Source organism: Gobio gobio, assembly GCF_949357685.1.
Source record: "Gobio gobio genome assembly, chromosome: 10".
Lineage (NCBI taxonomy): Eukaryota > Metazoa > Chordata > Actinopteri > Cypriniformes > Gobionidae > Gobio > Gobio gobio.
Window position 1 is genome coordinate 44,632,093 of NC_137116.1, and position 20,192 is coordinate 44,652,284.

The 20,192-nt window shown below is 39.4% G+C and overlaps 1 protein-coding gene across 2 annotated transcripts in view; it reads left to right on the forward strand.

Moving 5' to 3' along the window:
* Nucleotides 1–12,024: 12,024 nt before the first annotated feature.
* The window catches only part of trabd2b (TraB domain containing 2B), a 67,260-nt gene continuing 59,092 nt past the window's right edge, over nucleotides 12,025–20,192 (forward strand). Inside the window, exons 1-2 of one of the 2 annotated variants that reach the window (XM_079827454.1) lie at nucleotides 12,025–12,558; nucleotides 15,385–15,954. In XM_079827454.1, the coding sequence (XP_079683580.1) occupies nucleotides 12,448–12,558; nucleotides 15,385–15,954 (681 nt within the window). In that variant the 5' untranslated portion in view covers nucleotides 12,025–12,447. The remainder of the gene's footprint in view (nucleotides 12,559–15,384; nucleotides 15,955–20,192) is intronic. The other variant, XM_079827455.1, reaches the window with a different exon arrangement.

Below are 20,192 nucleotides of genomic sequence, written 5' to 3' on the forward strand. Positions count from 1 at the left end.
ACAGTATATAACACCCATGCACTTTTCACAAGCCAATCAATTCCTCATGGATATAATCAAGAGTCAAACTCCTTTTTTTTTTTTTTTCTCAATGAATATCCTGTTTCACTTGGAAATCCATCAAATTACAGAAGTAAAACAGTTTGACCAAAGAACCTCATGTACACAAAAAACTCTGACTATTTTTACAATTGTGGCTTTATGGGTAATATAAATATCTTAGTATGCTAAATTCACTTAATCATTTGAAATAACTCTAATTACAGATTTGACAGGGTTTAGGAAAATATTCTCAGAACTCTTCCTTTTTTATGGAAAAAATGTTTATTTAACTTAACAATGATAGGTGGCGGTTCAGCAGTCATCTCGTTCAGAATATGAGAGTCAGACTGCAGTGCACCAGCATGCTTCTCATCCATCCATGCATCATTTAAACCCGACACATGATGATAAGACAACATGATGATGCTCTGATCGGCTGTGGCTTGTCTTGAGAAGGGAGTTCTGCAAACAAGAAACAAATAAAAGGGTTTCATAACATGTCTCCATGTGGATGGAATCTGTGTTTGACAGTAGAGTGGAAAAAACCCCAGAAGAGGATGACTGTTGTTTATTATGTCTGAGCATAAGGCACTCATCTCATTGAAATCAAATTGAGGGAATCGCTGCTATATCACGTACAGCATCTGAGATATGATGTAACTCGACACCGCGAAATCTGCAACTCTCTGAGATTGATTTAAGAGGAATCAGGAATCTCAACTTTGATGCCACATGAATCTGGCTGGACCGTGAACGCGGCCATTAATCAAGCTTTCAGCCTTCGTACGGGCCTTGCTGTGTTTTTAACCCCCTGTTGAGTGGTGTGTGTTTTAGGCAAACATAGTTCTTCACCTTTGCCCACATATTTAAAACAAACCCCTACAGGCTTTAGTGGAGTCCAGCCCAGTGAAACTCAGTCTAGCTGAAGCTTTAGAAGCAAACCCTTGTGAAAAAAATAAGTACATTAACATACTTTAAAAAAAGAAGTACTCGTGCAAATGATACTTTAAAAGATATAGGGCCGGTTTCACAGACAGGGCTTAGGATTAGGCCTTAGTTCAATTAGGACATTTAAGTAACTTTTATAAACATGCCGTAGAAAAAAAAACATTGGTGTGCATCTTGAGACAAAACAATGGCACTGACATATTTTAAGATATCTCAGTGCAAGTTGCTTTCAGTTAAAACAGCTCAAACATGCATTTTAGCACTAGCTTAAGCCTTGTCTGTGAAACCGGGGGATAAAGTGCAAACTGAATGTAATGTTTTCAAACACTTGCTTTTTCATTTAATGGTAAATTGCATGCAGTATTATATTTTAAATTTATATTAAAAGCAGTTAGCTGAACTTTAGTGTTTTTTGACCCACTTAAATAGTACATCTTTATGTCATACTTACTTTGATTTTCTTTGAAATATGGATAAAGTGTACTGCTGATACTAACAAACATTTTTGGTACACTCTAAAAAAATGTTGGGTTGTTTCAACCCATGTTTGGGTTAAATATGGACAAAACTAACCATTGGATTAAATGTAACTATTTTAAACCCAATGGTTGGGTATGCCCATATTTGACCCAAACGTGGGTTGAAACTAAAACTTTAACATCACCTTTATCTTGTCACGTAATTAAATACATTTGCAATTACATTTTTGTAATGATAATGTTAAAGTTTAGTACATTTAAAACTTATTAACTTTAAAAGTAATATCAAATATATTTTAAAAAAATTATAAACAAGTTTTATATGTGCTTTTGTATAGGCTATGTTCAATATTATTATAAATGCATCTCATTTTAAAAGTGTAGCCTATACTTAAAGGTATAGTTCACCCAAAAATGAAAATTCTGTCATTAATTACTCACCCTCATGTCATTCCAAACCTGTACGACTTTTGTTCATCTTCAGAATAAAAATGAAGATGTTTTCAATGAAATCTGAGAGATTTCTGTCCCTCCATTGACAGCTACGCAACTACCACTTTGATGCTTCAAAAAGTTCATAAAGAGATTGTAAAACGAATCCATATGAATTGAGCGGTTTAAAGTCAAAATTTTCTGAAGAGACACAATTGCATTATATGATTAACAGATTTAATTGAGACTTTTATTCACATGTGAACATTCATCAGTTGTGGTAAACGGAAGTTCAAGCATTTTTGTTAGATGACAAACCAATGAGGTTTGTTCTTGTGTGTCAAGCAGGTTCGGTTGAGCTTCTGTTTATGTTCACTGATCAATGTTTATATGTGAATAAAAGCCTAAATTATATCTGTTCATCATATAAAGTGACCAAGTCTCTTCAGAAAATACGGACTAAACATTAAATTCAAATGGATTCATTTTACGACCTTTGAAGGACTTTTTGAAGCGTAAAAGTGCGGCGGGACAGAAATATCTCAGATTTCATTACAAACATCTTCATTTGTGTTCCAAAGATGAACGAAAGTCTTACGGGTTTGGAACGACATGAGAGTAAGTAAATAATTACAGAATTTTCATTTTGGGGTGAACTAACCCTTTAAGTGTAAGAAACATGAAAGTGTACTCTCTTTTTAAGTACATTAAAAAAAAAAGAACTTTCACTGTTGTTAGTTGCACTCAAATCATCCTTGTTCACATTACTTAAAAAACGCATGTAACTAAATTAACTTAATGTACTGAGTTGTTTCTACTAAAAATGAGTATTGTCAGCTTTACTTAAAAGGTGTTTGTTCGGTCAACTTAACATTGCTGAGTGAAACGAACAATCTGGGCAGTGGATCTGTAGTTCCCAGCATTCTTTGCAAGGGATTGCATTAGGAAAGTAAAGTTAGGGATTAAAGTGTTATTTAATGTTTTTCAGTAAAGGGAAAGATGTTGTTAATTTATGTTAGTGTTTAATGTTCAGTTATGTTGGACATTTAGAGGAGTTTCTGTCATTGTGGTTACCATTATGCAGAAGAGTGGTTGTTTAGCCTGTGTTTAGGACACTCATATACACACATTTATTGGATGGACTTCCTGCCCTCAATTAAGTTATTTTGCATTTTGTTTCTAAAAATATGCTTGTTGTTATTTAAAAGTTTTCCACATACAATTGTAGAGCAAGTAGTTAATTTAATAAGGTAAATTAAATTGATAAATGTGTTCACCTAACATAATATACATTTATAAATTTAACATAACATTATTAAGTAAACTGCACATATAAATATTATGTAACAGTGACAAATTCAATGGTTTGTATTTACTTTTTTCAGCTTTACTTGACTTTCTTTTGTTCATATAACTAAATTGTTATTTGTAAAAATTACTCAATATAGTTGCGTGGAACCACTTGACGCTGCTTTTTTTATTTCATTAATATTATATTATATTAAACATTTGAGATTTGAAGTACACTAAAAGTGCACATTCAATACAAATAGGAATACTTCTACAGGGAAGACTTTGATTGACATGAGCTTGACATCCATCATCAGGACCTGGAAGAACAGCCATTCTTAAGACTATATGACCACCTCCTCATCAAAGTTATTGATAAATATGATTTTATAATGAATATGATAATGGTTTCAGCACTACTCTTCGTGCCTGGAAATGTGACGTGAATGATTCATTCACATACTTGTATAATTTCTTCCATTCAAACATATGTTGTGTGCGAAATGCGTCTGCACAAACATGTGGCACGTCAGGTCACGGCCGCTGGCAGGACAATAAACAAATCAGCATAACTCATGTTTCCTTTTCATAGGCGTACTGTAGATTACAGTAAAAGCTCAGACACATGCTCGGAATCAGCAAGAGAACCTGAAAATGAAAGCTGAGCTTTTCCTGGAAGCGCCCACACTCATTGTCTTTTTTTCGGTTATCGTTTGCTGGGAAGAGTGGCGGTATGATCATCTAAGAGGAAAGGAGGCTAGGATGTTTCCTATGCTCTATCATGTCCCTACTGACAGCTTCTCTTTGCTTCTGGGTTGAGCCAGAGAGCAACAACTGTTTGTGAGCTGGAATTGAAAACATGTAGTGGAAGAAAAGGCAGGATCTGATTGTGCTGTTTACTGACAGCACTGGATGAAAACAAACTGTAGAGGAAAGCACGGTTGTGGTGTCAGAGAGTGCAGAATCTGTCATGGCAACCAAAAGCAGAGCTTTTTTTTTATTTTATTTTTTACTTCAACATCCTTTTTTCCTCCGGTGAAAATTACTTGCATTTTAGTATCCCTTGAGAGCTTTGAGTCATTGAATTTGTTTTGGTATACCCTTACAGTCATTTATTCAAGACTAAAAAAATGCTGGACAGGATATTTATTTGACTTTTATTTATCCAGTGAAGTACTTACAGGACATCATCTCTAGTGCAAAATTACACAGACATGACAAGTAAGTGATTATGCCAAGACAAGAAAATGATGTAGTTTGACAGTACTCGTAATGCACTTCTCCAAGCATTTAAAAATTGCATTTCAATTCTGTCCACTTGACAGACTGGGGAAGCAGTCCACAACTCTCTCTCATGGCCTGCTGGCCTGCTTTGATTTATCTAGGATTGCTGAGACAGAAATAATCAGCACAAGCTCAAATCACAGCGCAGACACACAAACATTTAAAGGTGCCAACATGAGAGAGATAACCATCAGCCATTTTTGCTTCAGGACTTCAGAGATATCTTTATACCAACATATGAGGTTATTTTGCAAAACATGTCAAAAGAGAGGTTGAAAAAAGACATTCCATTACCGGTTTTGATCATTTGATACTCATTTTTTTAACTCTTTGTAAAGTCGGAACATAACAGATGCAACTAAATGTTAATTTTCACTCCTTTCTCCTTACTTAACCCCTTACCTGTAACCCCCCATTTTGGCAAGTGGGTCATAAATTACATACCCAAAATAAAAATGTTGCTGCCCATAAGTCACTCTGAATAGACACATAGCCAACATATATCTAGAACGCCAACACTTGAGAGTTTACAGTTCAAGACTCAGAATTAAAGACTGTTATTAATATGGAGATCATAAAAACAAATATATTAGGAATATATTTTTTAAATGTATAAAAATATTATGTTGTATAACAACTTATAACCACAACTAAAGTGAAGCCACAAGTGTGGTCATGCTTCATTTAAAATCTGAGGATGATATCTCTAAAACTACGCATTTTATGAAGCATATTGTAAGACCATGTCATGTGAGTTTTTAGAGAAGGCAGATGAGATGCTAATCATTATGTTATTGCCCTGTAAAAACACATACTTGCAGTCTTCTAGCTAGTCTTCTAACTGCTCAATTCATGCTTTATTGTTTATACGTCTATCATGAATGGCTTAATCTTTATTATTCTTTTATAGTAATTTGTTTGTATTCAGCCTTTATAGCCTATTCGGGCATTCTGGATTGCCCATCAACACCACATTCATCCCACTTTACATCAAAACTTATTATCTGAAGTCTTTCTAGCAAACAAACAAACAAAAAAGCATATTCTTGGGACCTTATATGAAATAGATTGTGACGTGAGCAACCTGTCAGTCAGTTGTAAGTCTTCTAGTAGTTGTGCAAAGTCAAATATGAAATCACAGAATCTTGCAGAGATGGAGAGCCTGAGCAGGAGCAACTAAGGAGTAAGTATTCTGATTAATTATTTTGTCATAGGACTTTATGCCTCCACGTCCCCCCGATTGCCTCATAGACAGTAAAAAATTGCCTGCCCATACAGTAATTTCTCTACTGTGCGACAGAGAGTCAGAGAGCAAAAATGGCTTCTACGGGGCGATAGCGTGAGATACAAGGTAATGGAGCCTTTTATACATTGTCGTGTTTCTTTAGAAATAAACAATGGACAAATGGAGTCTTTAAACGGAATGGCTGCCCCTATGGAAAGTACGCTTTCCGGGTGCTGGATTACCCTCTTGGGCGTGACAGGTGCATTTGAGCCACCATTAGCATCAAACTACATAACACAATATAAAAGATTAATATTACACTTTAACACAAAACTCACTTTAAACAACCAGCGAGTGTTTGTATTTACGTCCGATCGCAATCTAATGTGGATTTTAGTCACATAATGATGTTGACATATGTTATATTCAGCATTTTATATGGAGCTACTCGCTACATCTGCTTAGCATGTATATTGGAAACATTTATTCATATGAAAATTCACCAAATCGCATGAAAATCACACCATAAGCCATCGTAATTGTGCGTTTATTAGCTTCGTTTCACGTCATGTTTATCTCGGAGATGAGAATGAGGAAGTGTACAGAACAGCGTGACCAGAAGGGGCAGGGAATATGGTCATGTTGAATCCAGTAAGATGATCGACAGCTCTACAGAGAATGAGAAAGCTCTGAGATAATGACTGCATCCGAGAACCAAGGCAGCTGACTCGTTGCCTCGCTGTCTTATCAGACAATGGCTTGTAAGGAAGGGTTTGTGCATGAAGGCACCTCACGAAACTAATTTCGGACAGACTTCTAAGGCAGTGTTAACGTTTAATGATCTACAACAAAATAGAGAGAGCTTTGGTGAGAACTAAACAAATATTGAATTACTACAGTAGTAATTTCTCGCTAGAAATAACATTAGAAGTGGAAAATGTTGGTAAAAAAACGTTCATTTAGTGAACGAGTCATCACGCCGGAGACGGGTTTACTGAGGATGACGTGTCGATTAAACAATTATAAAATAAGAATATTCGAAAGATCGGAGTCATCACGCCGGAGACGGGTTTATTGAGGATGATGTTTCGATTAAACAATTATAAAATAGGAATATTCGAAAGATCGGAGTCATCACGCTGGAGACGGGTTTATTGAGGATGACGTGTCGATTAAACAATTATAAAATAGGAATATCCGAAAGATCGGAGTCATCACCCTGGAGACGGGGTTATCGAGGATGCCGTGTCGATGAGGCAATTTCAGCGGGAGTCTAATTGACACGGCCTCTGCAGACACTTCAGGGCCATGCGTTGGTCATGTCTGAGCGCAGGTCCACCATCTGATCTGGATACGGCCCGGATCCGGCTGATTGCAGTAAACCTCAGGTCCACCTGTATAGATCTGCTACGGGTAATTCATGTATGCTTTATTTACAGCAGAAGCATGTCTTACTTGCTCATAGCAGCATGCTGTATATGTATAAGCAGTAGCAAGTCCTGAACTTTCTCTGCAGTAACCAACATCATCAGCAGCAGCGTAGCAGATCTATTCCAAATGTCAATATAGTCATATCCGTTACAATGCCAAACACTCCAAGAGTTGTCATGACAGAAATGTATTAATAATAAATGTATTCATTATTGATTCAAAAAGACTAGGCTACCTTGTCATATTTTTAACCAAGTACACAGCATCCACCCAATGCCTAAACATTTCAAAATCTGACAAGCAATCCAGGTCAAGGAACTAAGATGTTCTTTAAGAACACTGGAAAAACGCTGGATAAACATGGTTAAGATTTCACCACTCATAAAAACCCCACACAGTACGCAGCAGCCAGGAAACTGGCCTCTCCATATTTTCTTAGGCAGCTCTGTGGCCACCCCCCACCCAATTCTGTCTCACACACACGCACACGCACACGCGCACACGCACACGCACACGCACACGCACACGCACACGCACACGCACACGCACACGCACACGCACACGCACACGCACACGCACACGCACACACACACACACACACACACACACACACACACACACACACACACACTTAAAACAGAGAAGATGATCTACTACATCTAATGGTGTGTCAGACAGTACATTGTGATTAGCAAATTTATGACAATAAATGTTTGACTGCTTTGGTCAGATTAAGTGCTTTTGCAAACCCTATAATTACATGGTCAGAGAATATATGATTTGCACCGGCTTCAGTATGGAGTACCTTTTTTCCCTGTGGGAAATTCTGGATCCCTGTTGCCAGTCTGCTATGTATTAGCATCTCTTGGACAAAGATAAGCCGATTTGCGGTGAATGAGAACGAACCGCTGCCTGACAACGATGCCCTGGTTGTTATTTCCATAATATTATGATTTCTTTTGTTCAAATCTAGACTTCCAGGTCTAAGTATATTAAACCACCACAATCTTTAACCAGCAGTAATTTTGGAGCTCTTTGTACAGTTGCATCATGAATAGACGCAGTTAGGCAGTCTATTCAGACTGTAACAGTGAGAGACCCCAGTAACAGATGAAGCCGTAGCAGGGGTCCCACACAGATCATCATGCAATTACAAACATAATCTCTGATCTAAAAAGAAAGCACTGTTGCATTATGGGAAGCCTTTGTTTGCAAGCTCTTTGATGTGATTGTTGAGTGTCTTCCGAGGTTATGAACACAGAAATGTGCACAAAAACGCTCTTTTTCCACTCTCTCTCCGATATACATACACTAACAAGCCAGTTAAGCCTTCCAACATCAAACAAACAAAGCTAAACAATTCCATCCACAGTTTTACGATATTCCCTGGAAGCAGCAACCCTTTCAAATTCGATCTGTGAGAAATTCCATCATAATCTCGCGGAAAGCGAACAACCATCCGTCTGTCGCCTTCCCATCTTATCATCATCTGAATCTCTCCACTTCCCCCCTCTCACTTTCACTCTCTCTCCATCCCTCTCATACTGATTCATGAGATAGCCTGACAGTCTTTGTCTACGTGTGAGCACACGCCAGGAAAGCGCATAGTTCAAACAGTCGTAAACGGAGTCGTTCTCCTTTATTGTTTTTGTAGTTTGCTACACTTTGCTGTCAAAACTACACAAGTTCTTCATGTTTTGGCATGAAAATTGAGAAACCGTAAACTTTTTTTTTCCCTCCACAGGCTTATTACTAGTTCACTTACTAACTCAGAGCCTCGTGTTTCTTCGAGTGACCCCTAAACGACTCTTGCCCCCTACTGTCCTAGGAAATCCAGAATGCCGGAAACCACAACAATACCTCAATATTGACAGCAAGGCTGTGTTATATTGTTTTGTGTTAGGGAGACAGTTTAACATTTTAGCTGAAGGTCACCGTTGACTGCAGTATTGTATCATGTTCGGCTACAGAACAGACTCTTTCAATCTGTCAGGATGAGCAGTACGCTCTGTGCTAGGTTATTTTTATTTTTTATTTCTTCATAACCCTCTCACTGGGAACTTTCCCTTTTGTTTGCCTTTGTCTTGAGTTACTGAGAGTAGCACAATGGCCGTTTCTCTTAACTTGTTCTCACAAACCCTCGCAATATCACGAGTGGGCAATAGAGGGCACCGTTTTAAAGATCAACAAGTTAGAAATTGACTGTATTATAATGGACACAGCAGGTAAGGAACCCAAAAGAGATCAAAATCTGCAAACAAGACCTTCAAATATAAATGAAGACATTTGGTCTTGACTTAATCATGATTCATGAGCTCATTCGGGAGAGAGCTGTGAAATGTCAAAGCGTCAGTTCTCGGCCTCAGAAACACAAAAACACACGCCTCGAGGAACCTTGAGGTGAAAGACATTACCCACTCCATCATAAAAAGCAGCTTGACGGCATATGAGAGCGCAGACTGGTCTGTCAGCGTGTTTGTTTGGTTGAACGTCCAGTCTGACGATGAGGTGAATGAATGCAGATACGAACTATGACAGCGCTGTGACCATAAAAACATACACGCTCTTATAGGCTTATGCTTCCCAAGGCATCCATTAAAGAAACAACCAGAACATTAACTTTTAACTGTTTTATTTCCACTATCCGAGTGCGCTTCAAGTTCTGGAGCAGATCCAGGAATATTCGCGCACTCACCAGCCAAGAATGTGAAAATCACCCCCGGACCCCGAGCTCTTCCCAGGCGTCGTTTCAACAGGTAAACGCATCTGCAGGTGGCCACAGGTGATACTGGAGACACGTACGAAGGGAAAAGCTCTCAATAACAGAACGCACAATGAGAGAAGGCAGATGTGGGCTCAAATTGACATTCACCATGAGAGTAACAGTCAAATAAACCCGCTAAACGGCACCTACAGTCAATGAGCCGTAGAATAACACTATTAAACGGGATTATCTATCATTCAGACTGAAAACGGATTCTCACTGAAGCTCTTACTGTAACTAGAGCACATGGGGTAAACTGCGAGGAACTTTTAGCTAGAGCCGTTCATTAGCTACATCACTGTAACCAGATATATAATTTAATCGTTCATCAACGCTTGTGATTGAAACGTGCTGCTTTAAAACATACTGATACTGCACATCATCAAGGTCTGGTTGAGCAGGCTCACACTCACATAAACAAATATAAGCTTGTAATCAGTGTGGTGTAATCACTGAGCCGACAGAAAATATACAGTAGGTAAGCGCAAGTACGCCCGCATTTGAGCCCCATACAAGACCTGTGGAGAGTCTGGAGAATGAGACGTGATGGAAACACAAAGGGGCTCTTGTGTCGACCCTTTCTGCTGTCACCAGCGGAGCTCAATGTAGCACTCATTTTGAAGGATCCGTATGATTAATTGCCCACTACTTGACACTGTCACTCGGCCGTCCACTCGGACAATAATATGGGTCACGGCACCAGAGCTGGCACTGCGGAAACACGACAACTGGCTTTCAGCACCGCCATTCATCCACCAGTGTTACTGGCCGGAATGACACATCCTTAAGACCTGGAATGAAAAACAAACTTAAAATATATTTTTGCAGGCATCACTTCCTACAATGTTTGGATCCATTAATCATAGCTACGCCTGCGATCCAGACCACGTCAATGCAAAAATGATTAGAGTCAATAGCCAAAACGCATTACTGTCAAATAGATGGTGACAGTGATGAATTGAGGGTAAACAGTACAATATGTCAGAAACTAAATATTTAAGCGTTAAAAGACCCGGATGGCATGCGTTCTATACAGAATGCTTCACAAATTCATGAAGAATGTCAGTTTGTGCACTCACAGAAAAAATGTCTTGTCCCTGGGGCAGTACCCTTAAAATGACAACTTTGTTCCTTTTTCACCCTTGAAAGGTGCATATTAGTACCTTTGAGTAGCAATATGTGCCATAAGGTACTATACTATGAACCTTTTAGGTGTAAAAAAAAATTGTCCTTTTAAGGGTACTGCCCCAGTGACAACCTATTGTACCCCTAAAGGTAAAATTTTTGCTTTTTTTTCTGAGAGTGTGCTGTATATTGTGGAAAATAATTTCATACAAATTATCTTAAAGAGTTAGTTTACCCAAAAATAAAAATCCTGTCATTAATTACTCACCCTCATGTCAATCCAAACCTGTAAGACTTTGGTTTATCTTCGTAACACAAATGAATGAAATCTGATGAAATCTGAGAGCTTTCTGTCCCTCCATTGATAACCTATGCATCTACCAATTTCAAGCTCCAGAAAGGTAGTAAAGACATCATTAAAGTAATCCATGTAACTCCAGTGGTTTAACCTCAATTTTATGAAGCGACATAAGTGCTTTGTTTGCGCAAAAAAACACAATTTACCACTTTATTTAAAAAATATTAATCTCCGACGTGCATTCACAAGAGCACTACGATGCATGAATATTGTATTGACGCGAGAGCATTCATTGTTCATCACGTGGCCTTATAAATTATGCTGTCTGTAACATTAGTGGTATTTAGTAGGCCTAAGCTATATTTTAATATAAGTAGGCTAAGTCTGGAATATTAACATTATACTACAGTAGTAGATGATGTAGCTGTATGAAATTTTAAATATGGGCTAGAGCACAACACGTCTTCCGTACGTCGTCAGGTGAATGTCTGGCGACAGGAGCTGTCCGTTTCACAGCAAATTGAACAGGGTTTAGTGTAAAGTCTTCATCCATCTAATGAGAAATGTAGTATTTTCAATAAAGCTACAGGCTGTTCCATGACCGTGGAAATGCTACACACTCTCGTCCTCCAAAAGAACCTGCTCTCCCCTCCTCTTGTAAAACAAGCAGAGGGGGAAACATTCAAGGCGTTTCACGTTCTCGCGCAGTTAAACTGGAAACTTGAGGGGCGCAGCGCAGCGTTTGTGCTCTCCACAGCTGGGCAGCCGGAGAGAGAGAGAACGAGAGAGAGAGAGAGAGAGAGAGAGAGAGCGAGAGAGTGTGTGTGTGTGTGTGTGTGTGAGAGAGAGAGAGAGAGAGAGAGAGAGAGAGAGAGAGAGAGAGAGAGAGAGAGAGAGAGAGAGAGAGAGAGAGAGAGAGAGAGGAGACAACGCAAATCTCTTTGATAGTCTGGGGCAGTAGAATGGCGGAGGGGCAGAATGCTTCCCTTTCCAGACGGCAAATGTGAGCCCATTATCATAACCGGCGGAAAACACTTCATTTGTGCTGTGAAACCAGGAAAAACTAGTAAACAACAGAGGTAACGGAGCGGAGGGAAACGCGAGGTGTCCTGTGCCCTCTCATCTCGAAATGAACTGTCACTCGGGACTACGATGGTTGGTAACTTTATGCGCTTTCTTTCAAGTGGGCTCACACCGGGACACGCACGAGAGCACGCGGCAATGTGACAAGCCCGTCTCGGTGAGTTTGTCTCACTTTCTGCAGTTGCTTCGCGCGCAATGCACGCACCTTTGGAGATCCTCGTAAATGACATGTTAACAAGATCTTGCATATTATAAACAGACTGATTCGCAGTTTGATCTTCTGTGGGCTAGTTTAAAAAGGTGCTTTTATTATCAACAACTATTATCACACATTTTTCAGTGTCAAGACATTGAGTCAAAACTATTAGAATGGATAGGCATGTATAATAAAAGTTTAGTTTACGTTTTTAAGTTGATTATAATTAGATAAGAAAATTGAATGAATTAAAAATAGATAGCTACATTTATGTTATCTGTACGACCTTTTTCTTAAACTAAAATTCCATCTCACTAATCCATCCATCCATTCATTTAGCAAAATTGTTAAGAGTAAAAGTGTATTTTATTATTCTACACGATATTGCAAATATTCGTATTATTATTATTAACAACACCAAATATAGCCCAATAAGCTATTAAAAATTAAAATAGTTATCATATACATTTCTAGTGGCATTATAATCGCAATAGAAACAATTTGTATATGATTATTTATTGCATTCCAGTTAATAATTGAGCCATAGCGGAATATATTGTTTTAAAACAATTATTTTAGTGGCGTCCAGCCAGCCGCGTGTCACTTCTTGTCATACTCGTTGAAATCTGGGCCTGAAAAATGAATTTTTGTGCCAAGTGAAATACTGTTAAACTCTTGCCAGTGCAATGCCAGTTTATGTGTCAAAGGAAAAAGGGGGAAGCCCACGGGTGAACAGACTTCAAATGCATTTATATGGGAAAAATTCACTGACCCCCATAAACTGATCAAGTTTCAGTGAGACGAGAACTGTTAAAGTAGTTATCGAGCATATTTACTTCATTATGATTTGGCAAGTGCGTGAGTCTGTTTAACGCAATTAATGTCTCGCTTTCATCTGAGCCGTACAGTGTGTTGAGGAGAGAATTCATCATCGGTCGAGGACGAAATCACAAGGAAAGATGCATTATATTCCCTTAAACATGTTGACTAACCCAAGTCTTAAAAAAAGAATCGCACGTGTAATAGTTTGCGTGTATATTTAGGCAAAAATACAACAGGCTTTGTTAAAAAATAATCGCAAAATGAATGCATTATGCACGCAAAGTTCTGCCAATTTACCTTTCTATTTGTTTTGACAATTAATGTTTATTTTTTCCTGGAGATTTAGATCATTAATTGACCCGTTGTCCAGGACATGACCTGTGCATTCTTTATGTAATTCATAATGCGCGAGTAGCCTACTGCGAGGCCTGTTTTTGGTTAAGAAATTACTCTATAAAACAGAGCAGAGGGTCTGCGAATGTGACCTGCTAATACAGAATATTACTTTAGTACATTAGCTTCTCTCCAGTAAAGCTGGTCAGTGTTCGAGTCATTTTCACAGGTGTCCATGTTATAGGCTAATACGGTGACAAGAGCCGTCGCGCGCACGTGGCCATTTACGTACACGGATTTCAGGCGTCGAGACAGAGAAAAAAGAAATAATGGAATATAAATAATTGAAGACAGCCGAGGCACATTAGCTACAATAACAACAATAAGCATGTCCGATAAAAAGAAGAAATGGTAAGACTTTATTTTACAGTGTCCTTGTTACATATGTTGCATGTAGGCTATTAATAACAGTAAATTATGCATAATTATATGCAACTAAATATGAACCGAAACCGTAATCCTACCCTAACCCTATAGTAAGTACGTGTAGTTAATTATTATTACACAGCACTTAAATATGTAATTACATTGGAACAATGACACCTTAAAATAAAGTGTAAAGTTCTTAGAATTGCATTCGTATTCATGTTGGTTTCAACATTTATACCATAAACCCTAAAATGTCATATTTACAGTACTAAAATACTTTATGTAGGCTATACCTTAATCATTATTTTCAAAAAACTTTCTTTATATATCATGTATCATGTTTTTTCTTTCAGCACAGAGAGTTACATTTACTCCATGTGATATAAACAAATAGCCTAGATACATTTTCATAAAAAAAGCGCATGAGGGTCTTAAGGTGTTTTTTGTCACATGACAACAAAATGGCTTTATGCATGGAACACCCTCATAAAAATGACTAAATAATTGTATTTCTTAATGTAGATCCGGTCAAAAAAAAAGAGTGTTATGTGCAAGCATAAGATATCTACGGGGGAAAACACTTAAAAAATATAGTCAAACATCCCTTGAAGTTCTTTATGCTCTCATTACCGTCAGCTCTGACTAGTGATTAATACTCTAAACTGTTCTTTCCTGATCTGAGGTGGATGAACAATTCATAACATTTAAAAGTTGACCATTTAAGAGTGAGCAGCTCATTGAAGGTTAGATTTTACAAGGGCACAGCTATTGACAGCCTCAGCAACTAGTAAATACTTCAGTTTCAGAGGTTGCAGAACAGCAGAGGTTTGCAGCTCTGCGGAGTGTAAAGGCCCTTTTTACGAGGAGAGGCACACTGTAAACTAAGAACCCCAGTTAAACATTTCCACCACAGATTTAATACGCCAGCTCTATCAGTGCACTGGCATGAACTGACTCCTCTGTGATACAGCTACTATACGGTGCTTTCCCCCCTCAGTTTGACTGTGAATAAGGAAAAGTTATGTCTGACTCGGTGGAATCCAGTTAAGATTATTATATCAGTGTGGTTTACTTCGATTCATGCAGTTAAAATCATGGATTTAGATTTTTAAAATGATAATTAAAATGTATAGGCTACTTTACGAAATATAAAGCTATTTGAGTGTTTCTATATAATCTCCTCTTCCTTTTCTCTTTATCAAGCAAAAAGACATGAACTCCTTCCTGTGGACTGTGAAACGTCCTCCTCCTTACCCTCCGTCCTATTTGTTTGGGACGATCCACGTCCCCTACACTCGAGTCTGGGACTACATCCCTGAGAGCTCGAAACGGGCCTTCCAGATCAGCACCAATGTATTCTTTGAACTGGATCTCACGGACCCTCTAACCATCTCAAAACTCACCAGCTGCCAGCTGCTGCCCAACGGAGGAAACCTTCAGACGTTACTGCCGCGCGACCTCTACCGCCGCCTCAAGCGCCACCTGGACTACGTCAAACACATGATGCCCTTCTGGATGACGGCAGATCAGCGCGGCCGGGGACTTTATGCCGACTACCTCTTCAATGCCATTGCGGGGAACTGGGAACGCAAGAGGCCTGTATGGGTGATGCTGATGGTGAACTCTCTGACGGAAGCAGACGTGCGGTCGAGGGGAACTCCGGTGCTCGATTTGTTCTTGGCGCAGGAGGCAGAACGTCTCGGGAAGCAGACAGGTGCTGTGGAGAAGGTGGAGGAGCAGTGTCATCCCCTGAATGGACTGAACTTCTCACAGGTCAGTGAGCAGGCAACCAGACAGAGAGGCCTGTGTGTGTGTGTGTGTTTTGGCAAGTGTGCAAGGGAGATCCGGTGGTTAAAATAAGGTGTTGTTATGGATTAAGTGATTATGAATATCCACCGACAGACCAGAGCAGGGAGGAAATGAGATAAAAGCATGACCAAAAAAAAGTCTGAAGCCACTTAAGTTAAATCAGAGGGGGAGGGAGAGCAGCTGTCAGGTTGATAGATTGGTGTGGAAATCAATGCTGAATAAAATTTATGAGGTATAGAGGGAGGAAAGAGAATGACTGTCTGCCTGTGGGGTCGCGCTGTCATCTGACACGTCTTGATTATCCTATTGCTGCCTGTTGAATGTAACATTAGACTGAAAGATGGACAAACTTACCTAATTGCTTGATGATATGCAGGTGGAGGGTATCCAGCTTTTATTTCTGTACTGAAAAAGGAGTGGGTCAGAGATATGGATAGAGCATAGGACTTAATTAAACAGATAGAACATTTTTGTTTTTGTTCGTGCACACACACACACACACACACACGCACACACACACACACACACTCTCTATCTGAATGGGGACATTGCCTTCTAATGTTTTTATATACAAAAAACAGATAATTGTAAATTTTATAACCTAGAAAACTTTCTGCATTTTTACATTAAAAAAAACAACTAAAATTACTGTATTTTTCTACCAGTTTTACAATTGAGGATCGGTTTTTGGAGATTTTGTCAGGTTTTGCTCACTTCTGGGTACAAATTTGTTCCCAAAATATGTTTAAGTACACACATACACACACGCACACGTTGTGTTTCCATGTTTTAAGGGGACATTCCATAGATGCAATGATTTTTATACTGTACAAACTGTATATTATATCCCCCTACACTAACACTAACCCTACCCCTGAACCCATCACAGAAAACTTTCTGCATTTTTACATTAAAAAAAAACTTGAATTACTTTATTTTTATACCAGTTTTACAAATGAGGATTGGTTTTTGGAGATTTTGTCAGGTTTTGCTCACTTCTGGGTACAAATATGGTTAAGTACGCACACACACACACACACACACACACACACACACACACACACACACACACACACACACACACACACACACACACACACACACACACACACACACACACACACACACACACACACACACACACACACACACACACACACACACACACACACACACACACACACACACACACACACGATTTTTATACTGTACAAACTGTATATTATATCCCCCTACTACACTAACACTAACCCTACCCCTAATATCCCCACAACATAGGGTTTACCAGGACACACACACACACACACACACACACACACACACACATCCACAAACTCAACACCTCGAAAAAGGCAGAGAGAGTTGTTGTGTGACACATATACACACACGTACATACAAAAAATTATACATCCACAACCTCGACACCACAAAACCTGCATCAGTGGCAGCAACACAGTCATAAACGCTCGCACTGCAACTGAATCTGTGATCCGGGCCCCCCGTGTGACAGGCAACAGGGCTCCTGTGCTAATTTGAGAGGGTACAGGGGCAACATAGCCTCTCCACTTTCATCAGCACCTCCTAACTATGCTGTCAAAAAAGAACATGCCTTCAGGGCCCGCCATCCAGCGCACCCCCTGTAAGGAATCGTGGGAAATGTGGACCCGGCACAGGGTGACAGCTCTCTCTCGTCTTTAATCTGGGAGAGGTCAAAATACCACTCTCATTCCCAGGCTGAGCAAGTCGAAATATCTTTTCTAATGTAGCAGGAAAATAATGCTTTCAGACGGAATGGGTTTTGGGTTTGGATATTTGTTGCATCAAATGAGTATGAGTATGAGTTTATTTTTCACCGAATAGCGTTCGTACACTAAATGTCATCAGAATGGGCAGAACAGACGGAGTTAGGCACTGCAATGTGAACTGTTACAAAGTGCTCTTAATGATTGTAGAAGTCTCTGCTTTAGATTCTGGCGAAGGCTCAGCCAGCGATCCATTTTAATCACAGGGCTAATCAGCAAGCTTTTGAACATCTGAATTTCCTACAGCTTTCCGCCCAAAAATAGTCCCAGAAGAAGTAAAGAGCATGAAATGAAAATGACAGGCAAATGATTATGCTGTATTAGAATCTGAGGGATAATTTGAGCGCTGTGCTCGCCTGGAACGCTCAAGCTGGAGTGAGGTCAGACGGCAAGATCATGCGTGGAGCAAGAAGGAAGGGGTCGGATGATGTGTAGGCTGTGGTGTCGCTGCGAGGCTTAATCTGAAACATGAGCCGCGGGATTGTGGGAGATCAGAGTTGGGAATGCTTCCAAATGCCGCTAGCCAGCGTATTAATCGCTCCCAATAAAAGTAACTGCCTACGATATCCTCAATCTTGCGCCGCTCTCTTTCTCTGGGCTTTGTGGTGTGAGTCATCAGTTGTCACTGGCATCAACCGCCTTGGCCTTTACCTTAGGTTAAAGCAGTTAGCCTGACCTTTTCCCTCTCTGTTCGCTGGGAATCGTCGCCAAAAGCTCAGGAAGTGCTTTGAGCTCAGAAGGTGCTACAGAAAAACAGGTCCCATCTCAGCGCTGATGTGGTTCCTTGGGGGATAATGGAGTGTGATGCCTGGAGAATAGAGCGGTTTGCCTGGCCTGGCACGGATCCATGTCTGGCTCTCGGATGGAGTGCAGGGGGAAGTTGAAGAGCATTGGGGAGGGTTTGGCTTTCTCCTTGAAGCAGGAATGGTGAGTTTCAAAGGCCGCATGGAGCGCATGGTTCATCTCTAGCTTTGCAAACGTGGATGAACACAGACAGCTGGGGATGACAGGAAGCAACACACACTTACTTAAAGCTTAAAGCATGCAGAAAACACCAACTGCCAATAGCAGAACAGGGTGTCTATAGGGTTAGAGGACACGCTGTTTATCTCTGGTTTCGTGAGAAAAACTCCCATAATGCATCAGTGGGCTGAATGCCTCATGTCTATGCTAAAGCAACTTATGCATTCTTTTGAGGTCACTTCTTAGCTAGCATTTGACAATTGGGGTGAAGACAAAAAATGTACAAGAAACATGTGTACGCCAACCTCTTCTGGGCTGAGGTCAGAGGTCAGAGGTCAGAGGTCACAGCCTTGCTGACGACACAGACAACCCCATGTATACTAGAGTCTCTGTGTGATTCTGACCAGCAGAAAGGGAAAGTCGCAAGGCTATTTTAGGCTCTACACACAGAGAAATAGGGTGTCAAAATTGTACCTTTAGGGGTACAACAGCTTGTCGCCCGGGCAGTACCCTTAAAAGGACACATTTGTACCTTTTTTACCACAAAAAGGTTCATATTAGGACCTTAAGGTGCGTATTTGTACTCTAAGGTACTAATATGCACCTTTTAGGAGTAAAACAGGTACAAAAATGTCCTTTTAAGGGTACTGCCCCAGCGACAAGTTGTAGTACCCCTAAAGGTACAATTTTGACACCCTATTTCTCTGTGTGTACGTAAGGAGTGAAAGTCCCACTGCAAAGCATAAAGTTGTTGGATCTCACACTTTAGCAGAAGCCACATCTGTTTTCAGCTGTGAAGAAGTGCTAAAGTGTTGATGGACCTTGGAGGGATATAGTCTGTTAAAATGGGATTAACAGAAATATATAGGTCAAATACAGCGGAAATGTTTGTACTCACTGTGAAGTTGTCATGAGCTTTTCGCCATATTATTATACAGCAATTAGTTATAGTCCACTAATTTGTTTGTATCGCTGCTTCTCTCTGTTTGCTACAGAGAATTCCAGTTGTATTGGCTAATGTATTTTTGTTGGCGGCGCAAAAATAAACATGGCCAGCCATATCGAGAATAAAATGTCAGTTACCTTTTATTAAATTTGTCAAAAAATTGTTCTTGTTCAGAAGTTTGGAGTTTTTAAAAGAAATATTTTTATTTAGCAAAGACATACAAGTTGATCAGAAGTGACAGTAAAGGCGTTTGCAATGTTACAAAAGATTTCTATTTCATATAAATTAGAACTTTCTATTCATCAAAGAAAAAAATTGTGCTGCTTAATATTTTTGTGGAAATATTAAGCAGCACAATTGATTGATTATTAATAATAAGGAATGTTGGCGACACTTTACAATAGGGTTACATTTGTCAACATTAGTAAACAGTTATGAACAAACAATGAAAAATACTTCTAAAGAATGTATTATTCTTAGTTAATTAATGT